The 20,474-nt window shown below is 44.9% G+C and overlaps 1 protein-coding gene and 1 long non-coding RNA gene across 9 annotated transcripts in view; one reads left to right on the forward strand and one right to left on the reverse strand.

The window, feature by feature from the left end:
- The window catches only part of EPB41L4A (erythrocyte membrane protein band 4.1 like 4A), a 178,772-nt gene that overhangs the window by 67,338 nt on the left and 90,960 nt on the right, over positions 1 to 20,474 (forward strand). For 2 of the 3 annotated variants that reach the window (XM_077861434.1, XM_077861448.1), the window contains exons 2-3: positions 6,153 to 6,257; positions 15,509 to 15,560. In XM_077861434.1, the coding sequence (XP_077717560.1) occupies positions 6,153 to 6,257; positions 15,509 to 15,560 (157 nt within the window). Of the gene's footprint in view, positions 1 to 6,152; positions 6,258 to 9,198; positions 9,238 to 15,508; positions 15,561 to 20,474 lie in introns of those variants that run through there. The other variant, XM_077861437.1, reaches the window with a different exon arrangement.
- LOC144291741 (uncharacterized) overlaps positions 1 to 20,474 on the reverse strand; it is a 29,907-nt gene that overhangs the window by 8,289 nt on the left and 1,144 nt on the right. For 2 of the 6 annotated variants that reach the window (XR_013359213.1, XR_013359211.1), the window contains exons 2-4: positions 7,823 to 7,985; positions 1,806 to 1,881; positions 530 to 703 (exon numbers count right to left, since the gene is read on the reverse strand). This is a non-coding gene — a long non-coding RNA (uncharacterized LOC144291741). Of the gene's footprint in view, positions 1 to 529; positions 704 to 1,805; positions 1,882 to 5,543; positions 7,079 to 7,822; positions 7,986 to 20,474 lie in introns of those variants that run through there. The other 4 variants (XR_013359212.1, XR_013359224.1, XR_013359223.1 and 1 more) reach the window with 4 other exon arrangements.

Here is a 20,474-nt window from a genome sequence, read left to right on the forward strand (position 1 = left end):
GTGGAGTTGTGCTGCTCTACTTGCTCTAGTTACTCTATCTGTTCCTGTCTGCGCCTGGATAGGAGGACAGATCCAGAGGAGAGATTAGATGGAGACGGAACTCTAGCTCGTATGTCAGCCTTCCAGAAATATTTTGGAAGATAGGCATGCATTTTCCGCAACAGCCTGAAAGATAAAAAAGGCAGATCTCAGTCAGCCAGAAGTGGTTTAAAAAAAAAATTCCCAGGGACACCTGGGTGGCTCAGCGATTGAGCGTCTGCCTGCAGCCCAGGGTGTGATTCCGGGGCCCTGAATCGAGTCCCACCTCAGGCTCCCTGCATGGAGCCTGCTTCTCCCTCTGCCTGTGTCTTTGCCTCTCTCTCTCTCTCTCTCTGTGTGTGTCACTCATGGATAAATAAAATCTTAAAAATAAATTCCTGAGGCAAAAGGCAAATAGGAAACAATTGTAGGTGAAGACTGGAGCCCAAAATATGTGCAGGAGGATCACAGGAGGGAGGTGGCGATGGATGAAGGGTGGCTCCGTGCTTACCGTTTGGAGCTGTATTGGCAGGAGGAGGAGACCCAAGGGACCATCAGGGTGGCCCATGGAGACTGTGAGATAACCAGGGTCTTTGCAGTGAACTCCTCCTGTGGCTACTTAGCGTCAGCTGCTACTGTTGGCAACCAGGGGATCTGCCTGTTGCACTTCCATTCCTACGAGAAACTGTTAGTCTTCATGATATTTTTAGTATACCATTGGACCCAGTTTTCTGTATTCTTAGGATTTTTACTGAGGACCCCGGCATGGCTTTTAGGTCCAAATGTACACAATCAGTGCTCCTGTGGGGCAAGGGAAGGGACGCTGGTGGACTGCCTGGCTGCTTCCCTTTATTTAGTACCTCAAGAATGCTGGGAAACCTGGCTTAGGAATTAGTCATCACTACTGTCTATCCCATTTGATTTCATCTCCGCATGCCTCTGCCGATGGACACCCTACCAGTGGGAACCAGTGTCGGGAATTGCATTCTCAAGTCTTTTCCTCTGTCTTTGCATCAATTGCTCAGAAATCAGAGTCCTTGGCTGAAACCAGGTCATGTGCTGTGGCTCAGCTGCTGCGAGTTGTGGAATGGAGTCTGTTTCTTGCATTTGCCAAGACTCACATGATTAGGCTTCTTTCCAAATAGGGAACAGGTTTGATATTACATAACTAGAACAAAAGAATTAAACTGGAAAATTCTTTATGAAGAATATTTGACATTAGAAATTCTTTTAGGGCAGCCCGGGTGGCTCAGCGGTTTAGCCCAGAGCCTGATCCTGGAGACCCGGGATCGAGTCCCACATCAGGCTCCCTGTGTGGAGCCTGCTTCTCCCTCGGCCTGTGTCTCTGCCTCTCTCTCTCTCTCTCTCTCTCTCTCTCTCATGAACAAATAAAATCTTAAAAAAAAGAAATTATTTTAATGTAACTCATGGATATTACAAGATTTATTGTCTTTCCAGATTCCCATAAATGACTTGATAAAATTATCAACCATTCTTAATTAAAAATCAAAACAGAATAAAACAAAACAAAAACAAAACCCTAGAAAGTAGGAATAAAAGGAACCTTCTATTTGATAAAGAGTATATACAAGGGATACATAGCAGCCAGTATACTTAGTGATGAAATTTTAGAAGCAGTTGCATTAAAGTCAGGAAGAAGATTGCAATTATTGTTCTCACAACTACCAGTCATCCCAGTCATCCTATTGAGGCCCCAGCTAATGCAGTAAGAAAAAGGAAGAAATATGGAGGAGGAATTTGGAAAAGAAAGAACTAGAACAACTTACTATTTGTAGAAAATTTGGTTAACTAAAAAGATTCCACAGACAAATTCTTCTCACCGATACAAGTTTAGGATGATGGCTATGAAATAGACCAATATGGAATAATTAGCTGTTAATATATTGGAAATCAGAAAGTGTAACAACAATAAAACTATAAAATAGCTAAGAATAAACTTTTATTAGTTTTCTGTTGCTGCATAACAAATTTCTACAAATTGGTAGCTGAAATCTACCCCCATTTGTTATCTTACCATTCTGTAGGTCAGAAATCCAGGTTAGCGTGGCTGGGTGTTCTGTGTTTAATTTCAGAAGGTCAAAATCAAGGTGTTGGTTGTCTGAGTGCTTGTTTGAAGGCTCTGGGGAAGAACCATTAAAGACCCCAAATAGCCAAAGCAATCTTGAAAAAGCAGGGCAAAGCTGGAGCATTACGACTCTGGACCTTAAGTTATATTATAGAGCTAGAGTAATAAAAGCAGTATGGTACTGGAACATAGACACATAGATCAGTGGAACAGAATAGAAAACCCACAATTATATGGCCAATTAATATTTGGTAAAGTAGGAAAGAATATCCAATGGAAAAAAGACAGTCTCTTCAACAAATGGTACTGGGAAAACAGGACAGCCACATGCAGAAGAATGAAACTGGATGACTTTCTTACACCACACACAAAAATAATTTAAAAATGGATTAAAGACCTAAATCTGAGACCTGAAACACAGGCAGTAGCCTCTTTGACCTTGGCTGTAGCAACTTCTTTCTAGATATGTTTCCAGAGGCAAGGAAAGCAAAAGCACAAATCAACTGATGGGACTATATGAAAATAAAAACTTCCGCACAGTGAAGGAAACAACATGACTAAAAGGCAACCCGCAGAATGGGAGATGGTATTTGCAGATGACATATCTGATAAGGGATTAGTATCCAAAATATATAAAGAACTTCTACAACTTGAAAAAAAGAAATCTAATTTAAAAAGGGACAGAAGACCTGAACGGCCATATCTCCAAAGAAGACCTACAGACGGCCAACAGACGCATCAGGGGAATACAAACCGCAACCACAATGAGCTGTCACCTGACACCTGTCAGAATGGCCAAAATCAACAACACAAGAAACAACAGGTGTTGGTGAGGATGTGGCGAAAGAGGAGCCCTCTTACACTGCTGGTGGGCATGCGAACTGGTGCAGCCACTCTGGAGAACAGTGTGGAGGGTCCTCAAAGAGTTAAAAATAGAGCAACCCTACGACCCAGCAATTGCACTATTTACTCAAACAGTACAAAAACACTAGTTCAAAGGCACAGAAGAACCCCTGTTGTTTCCAGCAGCATTATTTACAATAGCCAAACTATGGAAACAACCCAAGTGTCCACCAATTGATGAATGGAGAAAGAAGAGGTGCTGTATCAATATACAGTGGAATTTTTTAAGGGGGGAGAGCTGTGGAAGGGGGAGGGAGCAAATCTTAGGTAGGCTCCATGCCCCGGCGTGGAGCCTGATGTGGGGCTTGATCTCACAACCCTGAGATTGTGACCTGAGCTGAAATCAAGAGCTAGGCTTAACTGACTTAACTGCACGCAGGTGCCCTGAAATATTTTTTAAAATATTTATTTATTTATTTATTTATTTGAGGAAGGATGGGAAAGAAAGAACCTCCAGCAGACTCCCTGCTGAGTGCAGAGGCCAACATGGGGCTCGATCTCAGGACTCTGAGATCATGACCTGAGCCCAAATCAAGATTTGGATGGATGTTCGACCGACTGAGCCACCCAGGCTCCCCTACAGCGGAGTATTATCCAGCCATAAAAAAGAACGAAACCGGGGATCCCTGGGTAGCGCAGCGGTTTAGCGCCTGCCTTTGGCCCAGGGCACGATCCTGGAGACCTGGGATCGAATCCCACGTCGGGCTCCCAGTGCATGGAGCCTGCTTCTCCCTCTGCCTGTGTCTCTGCCTCTCTCTCTCTCTCTCTCTCTGTGACTATCATAAAAAAAAAGAACGAAACCTTGCCATTTGCAACAACATGGAAGGATCTAGAGAACACTGTTAAGTAAAATAAGTTAGGCAGAGAAAGACAAATACCATAGGACTTCACTCATATGTGGAATTTAAGAAACAGAACTAGCAAAAGGAAAAAAATAAGAAAGAGGGACAAATCAAGGAATAGACTCTTAACTATAGAGAACAAATGGATGGTCACCAGAGGGGAGGTGGGAGGAGGGGTGGGGGGAATAAGTGATGGGGATGAAGGAGGGCACCTGTTGTGATGAGCACCCAGTGTTGCAAGCGTTGGATCACTGTATTATGCACCTGAAACTAATATAACACTGTATGTTAATTATACTGGAATTTAAATAAAAACTTAAGAAAATAGCAACCTGGTTCTAAACTTCTACTAATAGAGAAATTGTCTAAGAATTTGCAAAGACAATTTTAGGAAAGAAAGGTGGATACCAACAAACTACATTATTTTTTTTTATTTTTATAAATTTATTTTTTATTGGTGTTCAGTTTGCCAACATACAGAATAACACCCAGTGCTCATCCCGTCAAGTGCCCCCCTCAGTGCCTGTCACCCAGTCACCCCCACCCCCCGCCCACCTCCCCTTCCACCACTACTACATTATAACCGAATCATTCAAATCTTGGAGGATTGGTTCAGGAATAATCCATGGGGTAGAGTAAGGGCTAATTTAGTAGATGATGAAGTTTTTATCACATCAAAAGAGAAATGATGACCTTTTCAGTAAAATGTCTGTTTGGAAACAAAGGCCCTTATCCCAGCACAAAAATAATTTACAGATAGAATGAAGAGCTAACGACACCAAATGAAGTCGCACAGGGGTGCCTGGGTGGCTCAGTCGGTTAAGCTCAGGTCTGGATCTCAGGGTCGTGAGACCGAGCCCCGCCTCTGGCTCTGCACTGGGCATGGGGCCTGCTTGGGATTCTCTCCCCCTCTCCCTCTGCCCCTCCCGCTCGCTCTCTTTCTAAAATAAATAAATAAATATTAAAAAATAAAACCAGTACAGGTATCATAAATGCTTAGGAGAGTTTGTCATAGACGCCAAGTTAGAGACTGCCTGGCCAAGGGCTCAGAGATGCAGCTGGTTGGAAAGCGGGTGGTGGGGCACTCGGATGGGTATCAGGAAAGTGCACGTCAGGAGTCACCCTCTCCCCTCTTCCTCGTTCACTCAGCTAGGGAAGTGTCGCTCGACCTGGTCTGGGCAAAGGTGGGCAAATGGACCTCTGTGGCACATATCGTAATGGCCTTCTTGGCAGCGCCCACTGTAACCCGGAGTGTGGCACCCTCAGAGTGCTGTCCCATCCAGTCGTGGACCTGGCTCGTCACGGGAGGACATGAGCACAGAGACAGGTCCCGTGCGTGGCACTGCTGCTTCAGGGACACGCGTCCCAAACCAGAGGTCCGTCGTGGCGGGGCCTCTGTGAATTGTCTAGCGGAGTGTGAGGAAGACCCTGATGAGGTTTCACCACGGGGACTGAGCAGAGAACACAAACACCTCTGGGATTTGTCACCAGCATCTGCTTCCATCACCTCTTAGCCGTACGATGAGGCCTTTAGTCCAGACATTGCCCTTACATCTCAAATCAATTTTCTAGAAGCAGTGCCGGGCCAGGTACTCCCCGGGGGTGAGCAAGTGCATGTTGGTGACTCCCTGGGGAAGGCCTGCTTCGCTGACACCACGTGTGATTTCTCGGGCCTTCTCTCCCTCCAGTCATACCTGTGCGACCCCTAGTCCGCTGGCCAGGTAATATGCCGTCACTGGGAGTTAACGTATTGGCTCTTGGCCAGCAGCCGGGGGATGTTCCCTTTGTATCCGTGCTTACATGCAGGAGATAAAGTAGGATTTCTTCACCAGGGCTTCTCAGGACGTTAACTTCGGCCACTTTTTAGCTATGGGTTAAAAATAAAAGCCGTAGCTATTGTTATTTTAATTCTGCGTCTCTGCTGTGTTAATTGTGAGAGTAACAGCAGTAGGTGAAAACTGGTCTTTAAATCGAAAGAACTGTGGGATTTTAACCACAGTGAGTGGGTTTTGAGGAATCCATCAGATGCTCTTCACATAAGAGATTGTCTTTATTAAGAGAAATTTGTCCTGAAGATAATTTACAATCTCCTAAGAAAAAAAGCTTATGTTAATTAAAAACCTACTGCAATTTAAAAATAATTTTTCAAGGGAATTTCTTTAATACACTTTATGTGAAACCCTTCTTTGCTTTGTAATCGAGGCAGAACCGAAGGAACCGCGGGTGCAGCTAATAGAGGACGAGCTGGTAGGGACCGCGGCCCGCGTCGTTGGAGAAACTAAGACTGTGGATTATTTTTGCAGAAGTCAACGAAAGGCTCCGTCATCCTCGACCACGTGTTCCGTCACGTAAACCTGGTGGAGATCGACTACTTTGGGCTGCGTTACTGCGACAGAAGCCATCAGACAGTGAGTACCGCGCCTCCCTCCGAGGCCACGTGGCTAAACATTTCAGCCTCTCTCGGGCCTTCCCCGACGTGCTTTTAGGCACGTCATTTCTTCGTAACTGGAAATGGCTTTGGGAACTTTGAACGTGTTTTTCCTTACTGTCGCTTTTTGCGTTTTTTTTCCTCTTTTGCCAAAAGTCTGTAGAGTCAGGTGTGTGCTCCTCTTTGCAGAACACGTCCCAGGTCTTCCTGTCTGCACCCTTGTCAGAGAGGACGTTCCCTCTATGCTATTAGGAGAACTGAATGAGCCACTGAGGCAAGTTGGGAGGCAAGTGGCTGGTCTCGCGGAGCCGCAGTTACTGCTCACCTGCCTTTTGGGAAATCAATGGTTAAAGAGAAAAAAACACAGTGTACAAAGGTGCTTATCTAAGTTTTAGAAGCTGAATGAATAACTATAAAATAAGTAAGTAGCAGTTTCCGCTCATGGGCTTGAAGGAGTAAGGGTAATAAAAGAAACCAAAGCTTTGGTGTTCGATGTTGATCGTGAGGATGTAGCCTCTTCCTAGCTGCTTGGATGGCAGAGTTGCTAAGATGCTCACGACCTTGGCTGGTGGACGCTGTGTGGTGTCAGGTGAACAGCTACTTCTTCAGTAATGAGTGGGGGACAAAGACTTTGGAGGTGGCAGTTTGGGGTATGAAAGGACATTCACCGGTGCCTTTAGTTCAGCATAAGGACGGTCTTCCCCTCCGACACCGTCTTACTATGCAGAGCACTTCCACGCCCACCTTAGAGACCCTGTTTGACTTCTACTTTGCGTGTTACTCAATGCCTGTTGGGGTCAAGATTTCCTCTTCCTACTTCATCAGTTCTCCGGGTCTCCATGGGGCCACACGGGGTCTGTTCAGCGAGGCACCTGATGGTCTGGGTGGGGTCTTTGTGCCCTGTCACAGGAATGTGCTAGGGTGAGAAGAGACGCTCTTGACGGTGGTAACTTGTGGTTTTCCCTGAGCCACTTTCATAATCCGTTTTGTTTCACAGAGGATTTCACAAAGCAGGAATAAAAAGTGGGGTGTGTGTTGGTTGGCTTTCCATAGGAAGGAGAGGCTTTCTAAAGGCAAACGGCCATTAAGGCACGCTTCAAGGGAAGGGAAACGGGCATCTTCAGGAGCGCCCAGACTTGTGTCCTGCACAGGCCGTAGGTCAGGGACTGTGACTCTTTACTCAAAGGTTGAGTTGAAGGCTATAGAAGCTGTCTTGCATTTCATTCATAGTTTTGAAAGAACATTTTTCCTAGTAGAGAAAACTACTGTTTCCTGATCTTATCTAGTATGTCAGACTTCGCTGGAAAGATTGACTGTCTTGCTAAAATTATGTACACCTCATCTCTCTCTCTCTCTTTTTCAAACTTTGCAAAGGAAGAAAAATATAAATGAAAAGCCAGAGAAAGAATTTCGATTGAGCCACCCAGGTGCCCTGCCAGAGAATTTGAACAATGGACTGTATCATTGCAAAAAGAATTAGCAATTGGTATTGATTCACAGTTTTCTGGGGCTTATATTAAAACCAAATTTTTTTTCTCCTCTTACCTTTATTCCTGAGGGTTGGCATTTGTGATATGGTTGCAATGCAGGTTTTAGAAGAAATTACAGTTAGAAGGAGAAAGCTCTTGTCATGTTTTTTGGATACTGTAAGAGCATCAGGTGTGCAAATCACATAAAACTGTTCTTTGCCTCCTGAGTTTAGTTCTTTCTAGTGAACGAAGACAAAATAGAGGTGATTTGTAGACATTCCCTAGTCTTTTCATGTTCAAATGTATTGTCATAAATGTATATATAAATATACTTAATATATATTTATTTTTAATATATATTATTGTTATAAATATATATTATAAATATATATAATATATATTATATATATTTAACTGTAAGAAGCTGTAAAGAGGTCATGAAAACTTGCCCCTCTCCCAGGTAATCATCTCGTCAAAGCATACTGGAGGGCTGATCGTGTACCAGGGTAAGAAAGGTGGTTCCGTTACTGATTTGCTTCTCTTGGGCATTGAGGCAGAACTAAGGATTTCCTTCAAGGAAAAGGCCAATGAAGGCCCTTCATTCCAGAAGAGCAACCACCCAAGGCACAGCTTTGCTTCTAGGGACGTTGTCTATGAACCCAAATCCTATTTCTCTACCTTTTCTCTGTGTTAGTAGGAGCAGGCCCACATAGCCCTCTGTTACTTACAGCAAATGTTTAAAGAATAACCCTGTGTTAGAATGGCACAGGATGCAGCGAAAAATTTTTGTCTTTAAAAATAACGATTTCCATGAATTTGCCTGAATTACAATCCATTAGATTGGATTTTGTGTATTGGTTTGCTCCTTTTCTGCATCAAAAAGTTTACTTTTAAAGCTTTGTAACCATCTTTAAAATAAGATCTATGTGGAAAAGACTTTGAGGCCCTAAGAGGGACGTCTTAGGTCAACTCTTGAGGCAGATAAAGAGAAGGAGAAGAGCTAGGGGTAAAAGGAAGAGGGACACCAGCAGGAAGCCCCAGGTTCCTGTTCCCCTTCTCCCTGGCAGTGGATCATGCCTTGAGGCCAAACTGTGTCTAGGTGTGAGCGGAGGGCGTGTCCCTGGGACACATGGACCTCCCAGGAGCCAGGAACTTGTTTGTCCTGGAGGAGCAGGGTAGCCAAGAGGCTGGATCTAGATGTGTCATCACCACCACCACCCATCACCATCCTCGTCGTGATGCATCAGAAACTGTGGAACATTTTCATATGCTGTCATTACGTGCTCAAAACAACTGTGCAAACTAAATATTATCACCCTACCGTCAGCAATGAAGAAACGGAAGCTAAAAAGGTTAAGCCACTTCCCCGAGGTCAGACAGCCAGCAAGTGTTAGGACCGGAATTCAGACCCGAGTCGTCATGTCCCCAGCACCTTCAGCCACTATTGTATCCTGACATGGATGCAGGATGGAAAGGTCCTACAGACTTAAGGTACTAAGGGCTTCCCTCTGTACGCAACTTGCATAAGATTTGTTGAGAGGAGTTAGATGCTATTTTCCAACAAGCTGACTTCTCAGATTGACCTGTGGCAAGAGAGTTTATTTAGGCCTCGTATTTATGCCTTCATGTAGTTGCTCAGTAGCAATGCAAAGAATGCCTGATATGTGCAGGCCCGATGCTAGAGCCTTCTCTGTTTTTCACATAGTCTTAGGAATTCAGGGGAAGGGGAGTTTGCTGTCTGGAATATTAAATGAAACATACAGGTTTTCTTAGTTGGTTTCATAAAACCAAGTCCTGGGACATTCATGCAACAAATGCATAGGATTCAGGTGTCACCTATGTGTGCAGAGTAACAGCGAGGCAGAAATAAGCCTGGGTAGGGAGAAGCTCTCCATGGAGACAGCCGACTTGGTTGGTGTGGGGCACTCTGGGCACCATGGTTTCTTCACTTCATAGGTTGGGTCTGTGAAAGACCCTCTAGGAAGTGAAGACATGCTTCTTGAGACTGAATCAACACCGTGCTGCCTGTGTTACTTTAGGCTTATTGTATCAGACTGGCCCTTAAAGAGTCACAGTGGGGGTCACGCACCATGGTTCCTTTCCCTAAAGACAAACGGAGAGCACTTAGCGGCTGCATCGCCTACTTTCTGCTCCGCTTTGGCCTGTGTTGTCCTGGTTCTGTCTTGATCCACACTGGTCTCTGCAGGGGATGTAGCTCTTTGTTTTTGTTTTGTTTTGTTTTGTTTTTGTTTTTTTTTCAATCGGGGCCTTGGTTCATCAGAACAGAAAATTCCCAGCCTGATTTAAGGTAGATGAGAGGGATTATATGAACACATGTAAGAGTCAAAGAGTCCCCGACTCCTTGAAGGAGCCTGCCACTTACTAGCTGTAAATATTTACAATTTCCTCAAGTACCGATCCTGGATGTGGAACAGCAGAGCTCCCGGAGTACCTGCTGCCAGCTTCACGGCTCGCTCGGCAGAAGCACCGTCTCGTTCTCGGCCTGAGGCCTGTAGCTCCGCAGCTCACCGCGGTGTGCAGCCTTTTCTTGGCTTAGCCTCCCAGTTCCCAGCACCTGTGAACGTCACCGTACACGGCAGAAGGGACTTTGCAGGTGTGCCTCAGGGTCTTGTGCAGGGAGATCACCCGAAGTCATTGGCGTAGGATCACTGTAACGAGAAGTCTCCTTCTACAAGACGGAGGGAGCGTCACAGTGGAGGCAGAGGGCAAGCCCGTGCGATTACTGGAAGGGCGCCTTGATCCAGAGGGTGCACGCAGCTCCTAGTGGCCAGAAAAGCAAGGAAGCAGGTCTTGCCCTGGAGCTCCCAGAAGAAACGCAGCCCCGTGGCTGAGCTGGGCTGCTGTAACAAATCACCCGAGACTGGGTGCCATGAACACGGAATATGGATTTCTCTTAGTTTGGAGGCTGGAAAAATGAGATTAGGGTGCCAGCGTGCTTGGGTGAGGGCCCTCTACCAGGTTGTAGACAGTCTAATTCTCCTTGTGACTTCACGTGGCAAAGAAGAGCACTTGGTCGCTCCCTGACCTCGTCCTGTGAGGCACTAAGCCCGTTCGTGAAGACTCTACTCTCCTGACCTAATTCTCTCCCAAGGGCCCCACCTTCAAATTCCAGCATATTAGGTATTTGGATTAGGATTTCAGCATATGAATTTGGTGGGGAAGGGCACCAACATTCCAGTCCGTTGCACCCAATGAGAGCATTTTGGACTTTTGACCCTTGAGAATCATAAGATGGTAAATTTCTGTTGTTTTAGGCCAAGTTTATGGTAATTTGTTACAGCTGCAAAAAGAGACTCATACGCACGGGTACAGTGGGAAGCATTTTTGTTTGCTCAGTGGAAATATAAGGGCTTTCTTGTTTGGATTCACCGATTCGGCAGAAACCCGAAAGAGGGTTATTTTGCCTCGATGATAATAGTATACACCCTCCCGCAGGCACTCAGGATTCGCCCGTGGTTAGGGCTGTGCATGCATCCCCAGGTGTCTGTGAGCAGTATCAGTGGCTTTTCCAAGATGAGTTAGGTTCCTTACTCTGGGAGAGGGATGATGAGACCTATTCATGATGGGCAGCGAGTTGAAATTACAATGCAGACTTCCTTAAATAATCGGGGGAATTTGAAATGACTCAGAGGCTGTCAGACACTTGAGCCTTCCTTTGGGTGTTCCGAAGTTGCTGTAAGTAGAACAGGTAAGTGCCTTTGGAGTCACAATACAAGTCTGAGTCCTGAATGTTCAAGTCACGTATTTTTTTTTTTTTTTCTGAATGTTGAGGAGAATAATGCCTCCCCTCCCTGCTAACTCTCGAGATGGCTACGGGACCAAATTACAGAAAACATGAAGGCTCTTTGTAGATTATAAGGTGCGGAATCTAGAGAAGGGCTTTCGTGTCAAAGCTAGGCTGGAGGAAACTACTGCTGGTGGTACTTGTTTAGAAAGGTGGAGGACGGGGATCCCCGAGTGGCTCAGCAGTTTAGCGCCTGCCTTTGGCCCAGGGCGCGATCATGGAGACCCGGGATAGAGTCCCATGTCGGGCTCCCTGCGTGGAGCCTGCTTCTCCCTCTGCCTGTGTCTCTGCCTCTTTCTCTCTATGTCTATCATAAATAAATAAATAAATAAATAAATAAATAAATAAATAAATAAATAAATAAATAAATAAATAAATAAATAAATAAAGGTGGAGGAGGGGAAAGGAGGAAACAGTCGGGAGGATAGAAGAGGCAAGATCAAATCTGCTCTGGACTCCTGAAGACCTCTGGAGGTTTCTGAAGATGCGCCCTAATTGGTATGGAAGGCAGTAATGAGAAGTGTGATGTCCCAGAATTGCTTCTGGCTTCAAAACGAACAGTCGTCCTGTCTGACTTGGGGGCTCCTGTACAAATTGCTGTGTCAAGGGCAGAAGTTCGATACATAGAGCTTTTCTCAGGATATGAAATTCAGCTTGGCTTTGGGGACGAGCATGTTGGATCTCCTGCCCCATGACTTCAGGGGTCGGGGGTGGGGGGCGGGGAAGCTTAGAGATGCACCAGTGTGTGACTGTCCTCTTCCCCCCAGGGACCTCCTGTCTCCTTCATCGACACAATAAAAACAGCCAGCTGGTAGCTCCCCAGCTCCTTGGTCCTCTGCACATACCCACCCTTCCTTCCCGTCTTGCGATGCAAGAGCCCAGTGCCACCGGCCTGGGTCTTACCACCTCTTTCCTGTATCTCTAGCCTCTCCCGCATTTCCCTCCTTGCGCTCAGGGTCTGGGCATGCTCAGGTCCCTCCCAGCTAAAGGGCCCCTACCCCACTCCCATGCACTCATCCGTCTGCTGCCATATTGATCCCTCCGTGTCACACGTGACCTCCACGAAGCATGGTCTCCACTTCCCGAAGCCTGTTCATTCCTAAACCTCTCAGGGTTCAGCGTCGGTAGCCATCCCGGCTCTGGAACGTCCTCAGGGGCTCTCGCCCTTAAGTCCAAGTGACACTTGCAGCACTTACCTTTCTTGACCTGTGGGTTCAATCGACCCTGATGAGTCCTTGAAATCTCATTTTGCTCCCATGACAGCAGTTCCCCCTTTTTCCCCTTTTCAGGTTTTCTTCTGCTTAGCCCTATTTAGTCTTGATGATGACTTTTCCTTTGCCTCGTCCTAAACACCATAATGGTCTTGTCAGTCATTTTTCTGACGCGCTAACTGGATACAGGTCGTGTAACGTGTCTGCTTCTGGCACTATTTGTCCCTGAAATAATTCCATCAAAAATATGAAACCGTGTGCTTGTCTGTATCCTTCCCACTGCCCCCAAACACTCGGAGTGTTACTGGGCAGAGATGGCCCTTCCGCTGGGTGCTAGCAGGCAGGCCCCGCTGTGGGTAAAGGGTGTTCTTTCTTGCACCCTGATTTCACTGTATTTTGCAGTGTGAGGTTTCACTTTCTGACCTCATGTTCTGGCAAGTGTCCATAATGACTGATAATGTGTGAGTGATGATGTGAGTTCTCTGTGTTTGAAAGGAAGACAGGAAGTCTGTCCTGCTGGATTATTACAGATCGACACTTTGGTAGTCAGGACATGGAAACAGCTTGAGCATCTATCAATGGATGAATGGAGATGTGGGATTTTTATATATATAAAAATATATATATATAATATATATATATATTATATATATATATATATATATCCACACACACATACACACTCGTATGTCATGGATTGATTATAGATATAACACGTATACAGGATGGAATATCATGCAGTTGTAAAAATGGCATATTTCATAGGCTGCTTGTGACAACACGGATGGACCTTGAGTGCATTGAGCCTAAGGAAATAAGACAGAGGACGGCAAACACTGTATAATCCTACGTATACGTGGAGTCTGAAAAGCAGAGCGGCCCCCGGTGGCGTAGTTAAGCATCTGACTCTTGACTTTAGCGCGGGCCATGATCCTAGCGTGGGTAGGATGGAGACCTGCACCCAGCTTCACACTCAGTGCGGAGTCAGCTGCAGGATTCCCTCCCCCCCCGCCCCCTGCACGTGCACCTTCTCTCTCCAATCAATCAATCATCAATCAATCGATTGATTCTTTAAAAAAATAAAAATAAAAAAATAGAAGCAAACACCAGGCTCCTAGATGCAGAGAACAGACTGGTGGCTTCCAGGGCGTGGGGAGCGGAGGGGGTTAAGGTGGACAGAAAGTGAGACCTCCCAGTTATGAGGTCTGGGGATCAGTGCTCAGCATGGTGACTGCAGTGGATTCCGCTGTGTTGGTCCTTTGAGAGTTGCCGGGAGGGAGGCTCTTAGAAGTTCGTATCACGAGAAAAACAACTGTGAGGGGTGAAGGCTGTGACTTATTCTGACCTCAGACCATTACACCGTGTAGCTTAGACTGTGCCGGAGCCCCTGCCCGGGCGGAGCTCTCATTTCCCACTGTCGGGTATGCCGCACTCTCCCACTCCTCCGTCGGCTCCATATCTCTATGCCTGTCGAGGGTTCAGGTGATCCCCCAGGTGCATCGAGGGCTCAGGTGATCCCCCAGGTACATCTCCACCCCCATACGTCTCAGGAAGCAGGAGCAGACTCTTTATCCAGACTGTCTGCAGTCATCTATACCCCAACGTCTGGGACAGCTGTACGGCATCGGGCGACCCTCCTGACTTTTCTGTGCCTCAGTATCCCCATTTATGAAGTGGTGACATTGATAGTAGCCGCTTTAAGGGACGGTAGTCAGGCCTCCAGAAGCCTGCAGAAAACATGCAGACCGGGGCTATCAAGTGGTGGCAAGTATTGGCTCTAGAGTAAGAGTGTTCTTGCACGTGTCTCAGGTGGGATCCGCGATGCAGCGTGTTCAGAACCGACATCACCAGCTCACCCTCACCCTCCAGACCTGTTTTTTTTTTTTTTTTAAGATTTTATTTATTTATTCATGAGAGACCCAGAGAGAGGCAGAGACCCAGGCAGAGGGAGAAGGAGGCTCCCTGTGGGGAGCCCAACGCAGGACTCGATCCCAGGACCCAGGGGTCACGCCCTGGGTCCAAGGCAGATGCTCAACCGCTGATCCCCCCAGGCTTCCCCAGACCTGTTCTTACTTAAAAAACATCCTAAGGGTACTGATGTTCCAGATTTTTTAAAAAACTATGTGCTCTGTGATGTGATGAGCCCTGGGCGTTATATGCAGCTGATGAATTGTTGAAAACTGGAATGCTGGCTCATTGAATTTAAATAAAAAAACCCCTATGTGCTCGTGTTGAAAATTTTAGGTCGAGAATAAAAATTGTATTGATTTAGATACAGAGTTTGGGATGCCAATGCTCGGCTGCTGCGCTGAGCGCCTCTCCTTGGTTTCCTGCAGCCCCTTCCTGGTGCCCGTCGGTGCTGCCTGGAAGGGGTGGGACGGGGAGCGAGGAGGATGAGCGCATCCCACGAGGAGCAGCGGGTGCAGGGCCTTCGGGGTGGTCGGGGGGTGGGGAGGCTTCGCAGGCCGCCTTCGCCAGCACCTGGGTGTTCCTGATCTGGGTCGCTAGGGGAGCGTCCTCGAGGGCCTGTGAGCGCTGTTCCCTCCTCTGCTCCTCTCTGAGCATCAACGTCTTGCTCTTGGTGTCTGAGCTGCAGCAAGCTCTCACCTGCATTTTTCTGTGCACGCGATAAGCCAAATATTTATTATTTCAATGTCGTTTAAAATAATACTTTGCAAGCATGCTTGAAGTGAAGGCTGTTGAAAAACAACTAACGCGTACAATTACCCTTTTTCCCCCCTCACAGTATTGGCTGGATCCTGCAAGAACCCTCGCTGAACACAAAGAACTGATCAACAGTAGGTATTTCGTGTTAATTTTGTTCAGGGGTGTTGGAGGTGCTGTGGCATCCTGGGGTGGCTGGGCGCGGGGCCCCAGGGATGAGCTCGGGCCCCAGGGTGGGGATGTGGGTGTCGTGGGTGCGGCCAGACTCCCCCTTTAACCCTGGGGACTTTTCGGTCGATACGGACTCTAAGTACATCACATCTTCATACTCCATTTTGCCCGCCTTTGACTTGCCAGGGATTTTAGAACTTTTTTTTTTCTTTATATTTTCACCTTAAAAAGAAAAAGGCAGAGAGGCATTGATTTGAAGAAAAGGGTCGACCGCCGACCTTCCAAGAGCTGGAGCTCCTCAGGGTCGGGAGCGTGTTGCGTCTCGCACGCTCTGACGTGCCCTTGTGTCCCGAGGGCTTTCCATGGCTTCGGGGCCCCCTGTGTTTTGTGCATGTTGGCCATGTCTATGTCTTCCTCTGTGAGATTTCTCTTCATGTCTTTTGCCCATTTCATGATTGGATTGTCTGTTTCTTTGGTGTTGAGTTTAATAAGTTCTTTATAGATCTTGGAAACTAGCCCTTTATCTGATATGTCATTTGCAAATATCTTCTCCCATTCTGTAGGTTGTCTTTGAGTTTTGTTTACTGTATCCTTTGCTGTGCAAAAGCTTCTTATCTTGATGAAGTCCCAATAGTTCATTTTTGCTTTTGTTTCTTTTGCCTTCGTGGATGTATCTTGCAAGAATTTACTGTGGCCGAGTTCAAAAAGGGTGTTGCCTGTGTTCTTCCTTGGATTTTGATGGAATCTTGTCTCACATTTAGATCTTTCATCCATTTTGAGTTTATCTTTGTGTCTGGTGAAAGAGAGTGGTCTAGTTTCATTCTTCTGCATGTGGATGTCCAATTTTCCCAGCACCATTTATTGAAGAGACTGTCTTTCTTCCAATGGATAGTCTTTCCTCCTTTATCGAATATTAGTTGACCATAAAGTTCAGGGTCCACTTCTGGGTTCTCTATTCTGTTCCATTGATCTATGTGTCTGTTTTTGTGCCAGTACCACACTGTCTTGATGACCACAGCTTTGTAGTACAACCTGAAATCTGGCATTGTGATGCCCCCAGATATGGTTTTCTTTTTTTAAATTCCCCTGGCTATTCAGGGTCTTTTCTGATTCCACACAAATCTTAAAATAATTTGTTCTAACTCTCTGAAGAAAGTCCATGGTATTTTGATAGGGATTGCATTAAACGTGTATATTGCCCTGGGTAACATTGACATTTTCACAATATTAATTCTGCCAATCCATGAGCATGGAATATTTTTCCATCTCTTTGTGTCTTCCTCAATTTCTTTCAGAAGTGTTCTATAGTTTTTAGGGTATAGATCCTTTACCTCATTGGTTAGGTTTATTCCTAGGTATCATATGCTTTTGGGTGCAATTGTAAATGGGATTGACTCCTTAATTTCTCTTTCTTCAGTCTCATTGTTAGTGTATAGAAATGCCATTGATTTCTGGGCATTGATTTTGTATCCTGCCACGCTGCCAAATTGCTGTATGAGTTCTAGCAATCTTGGGGTGGAGGCTTGTGGGTTTTCTATGTCGAGTATCATGTCATTTGGCGAAGAGGGAGAGTTTGACTACTTCTTTGCCAATTTGAATGCCTTTAGTGTCTTTTTGTTGTCTGATTGCTGAGGCTAGGACTTCCAGTACTATGTTGAACAGCAGTGGTGAGAGTGGACATCCCTGTCTTGTTCCTGATCTTAGGGGAAAGGCTCCCAGTGCTTCCCCATTGAGAATGATATTTGCTGTGGGCTTCTCGTAGATGGCTTTTAAGATGTCGAGGAAAGTTCCCTCTATCCCTACACTCTGAAGAGTTTTGATCAGGAATGGATGCTGTATTTTGTCAAATGCTTTCTCTGCATCTAATGAGAAGATCATATGGTTCTTGGTTTTTCTCTTGCTGATATGATGAATCACATTGATTGTTTTACGAGTGTTGAACCAGCCTTGTGTCCCGGGGATAAATCCTACTTAGTCATGGTGAATAATTTTCTTAATGTATTGTTGGATCCGATTGGCTAGTATCTTGTTGAGAATTTTTGCATCCATGTTCATCAGGGATATCGGTGCGTAATTCTCCTTTTTGGTGGGGTCTTTGTCTGGTTTTGGAATTAAGGTGATGCTGGCCTCATAGAATGAATTTGGAAGTACTCCATCTCTTTCTATCTTTCCAAACAGCTTTAGTAGAATAGGTATGATTTCTTCTTTAAACGTTTGATAGAATTCCCCTGGGAAGCCATCTGGCCCTGGACTTTTGTGTCTTGGGAGGTTTTTGATGACTGCTTCAATTTCCTCCCTGGATATTGGCCTGTTCAGGTTTTCTATTTCTTCCTGTTCCAGTTTTGGTAGTTTGTGGCTTTCCAGGAATGCGTCCATTTCTTCTAGATTGCCTAATTTATTGGCGTATAGCTGTTCATAATATGTTTTTAAAATCGTTTGTATTTCCTTGGTGTTGGTAGTGATCTCTCCTTTCTCATTCATGATTTTATTAATTTGAGTCTCCTCTCTCTTCTTTTTAATAAGGTTGGCTAATGGTTTATCTATCTTGTTAATTCTTTCAAAGAACCAACTCCTGGTTCTGTTGATCTGTTCCACAGTTCTTCTGGTCTCGATTTCGTTGAGTTCTGCTCGAATCTTTATTAACTCCCTTCTTCTCTTGGGTGTAGGATCTATTTGCTGTTTTTTCTCTAGCTCCTTTATGTGTAAGGTTAGCTTTTGTATTTGAGTTCTTTCCAGTTTTTGAATGGATGCTTGTATTGCGATGTATTTCCCCCTTAGGACTGCTTTTGCTGTGTCCCAAAGATTTTGAATGCTTGTATCTTCATTCTCATTAGTTCCCATGAATCTTTTTAATTCTTCCTTAATTTTCTGGTTGACCCTTTCATCTTTTAGCAGGATGTTCCTTAACCTCCACGTGTTTGAGGTCCTTCCAAACTTCCTGTTGTGATTTAGTTCTAATTTCAAGCCATTATGGTCTGAGAATATGCAGGGGACGATCCCAATCTTTTGGTATCGGTTCAGACCTGATTTGTGACCCAGTATGTGGTCTATTTTGGAGAAAGTTCCATGTGCACTTGAGAAGAATGTGTATTCAGTTGAGTTTGGATGTAAAGTTCTGTAGATATCTGTGAAATCCATCTGGTCCAGTGTATCATTTAAAGCTCTCGTTTCTTTGGAGATGTTGTGCTTAGAAGACCTATCGAGGGTAGAAAGAGCTACATTGAAGTCACCAAGTGTAAGTGTATTATTATCTAAGCATTTCTTCATTTTGGTTATTAATTGATTTAAATATTTGGCAGGTCCCACATTCGGGGCATATATATTGAGGATTGTTAAGTCCTCTTGTTGCATAGATCCTTTAAGTATGATATAGTGTCCCTCTTCATCTCTCACTACAGTCTTTGAGGTAAACTTTAGTTTATCTGATATGAGGATGGCTACGCCTGCTTTCTTTTGAGGACCATTTGAATGGTAAATGGTTCTCCAACCTTTTATTTTCAGGCTGTAGGTCCTTCTGTCTAAAATGAGTCTCTTGTAGACAGCAAATAGATTGGTCCTGCTTTTTTATCCAGTCTGAAACCCTGCGCCTTTTGATGGGGTCATTAAGCCTGTTCACGTTCAGAGTTACTATTGAAAGATATGAGTTTAGGGTCATCATGGTATCTATTCAGTCCTTGTTTTTGTAGATTGTTCCACTGAACTTCTTTTAAAGGGGAATTTTAAGAGTCCCCCTTAAAATTTCTTGCAGAGCTGGTTTGGAGGTCACATATTCTTTCAGTTCCTGCCTGTCTTGGAAGCTCTTGATCTCTCCTTCCATTTTGACTGAGAGCCTTGCTGGATAAAGTATTCTTGGTTGCATGTTCTTCTCATTTAGGACCCTGAATATATCCTGCCAGCCCTTTCTGGCGTGCCAGGTCTTTGTGGAGAGGTCTGCTGTTAATCTGATATTCCTCCCCATAAAAGTCAGGGATTTCTTGTCTCTTGCTGCTTTAAGGATCTTCTCTTTATCTTTGGAATTTGCAAGCTTCACTATTAAATGTCGAGGTGTTGAACGGTTTTTATTGATTTTAGGGGGAGATCTCTCTATTTCCTGGATCTGAATGCCTGTTTCCCTTCCCAGATTAGGAAAGTTTTCAGCTAGAATTTGTTCAAATACATATTCTGGCCCTCTGGCCCTTTCGGCACCCTCGGGAACACCAATTAAACGTAGGTTTTTCTTCCTCAGGCTGTCGTTTATTTCCCTTATTCTATCTTCATGGTCTTTTAATTGTTTGTCTCTTTTTTCCTCAGTTTCCCTCTTTGCTATCAACTTGTCTTCTATGTCACTCACTCGTTCTTCCACCTCGTTAACACTCGTTGTTAGGACTTCTAGTTTGGATTGCATCTCATTCAATTGATTTTTAATTTCTGCCTGATTAGCTCTAAATTCTGCAGTCATGAAGTCTCTTGAGTCCTTTATGCTTTTTTCTAGAGCCACCAGTAGCTGTATAATAGTGCTTCTGAATTGGCTTTCTGACATTGAATTGTAATCCAGATTTTGTAACTCTGTGGGAGAGAGGACTGTTTCTGATTCTTTCTTTTGAGGTGAGGTTTTCCTGCTAGTCATTTTGCTCAGTGCAGAGTGGCCAAAAACAAGTTGTATTGGGAAAAGGAGAAAAAGAGAGAGAAGGAAAGAAAAGAGAAAAATAAAAAAGAAAAAAGGAAGAAAAAAAGGAAAAAGAAGAAAAAGAGAAAGAAAAAGAATAAGAAAGGTGAAAAAAAAAAAGGGTGGGGGAAGCAATCAGAAATCAAAAAGCAAAAACAAAACAAAACAAAACAAAACAAAACAAAACAAAAGCCATGACGGAGTATCTTCTGATTCTGTGTACTTCAAGTCC

This window comes from Canis aureus, chromosome 2 (assembly GCF_053574225.1).
Source record: "Canis aureus isolate CA01 chromosome 2, VMU_Caureus_v.1.0, whole genome shotgun sequence".
NCBI lineage: Eukaryota > Metazoa > Chordata > Mammalia > Carnivora > Canidae > Canis > Canis aureus.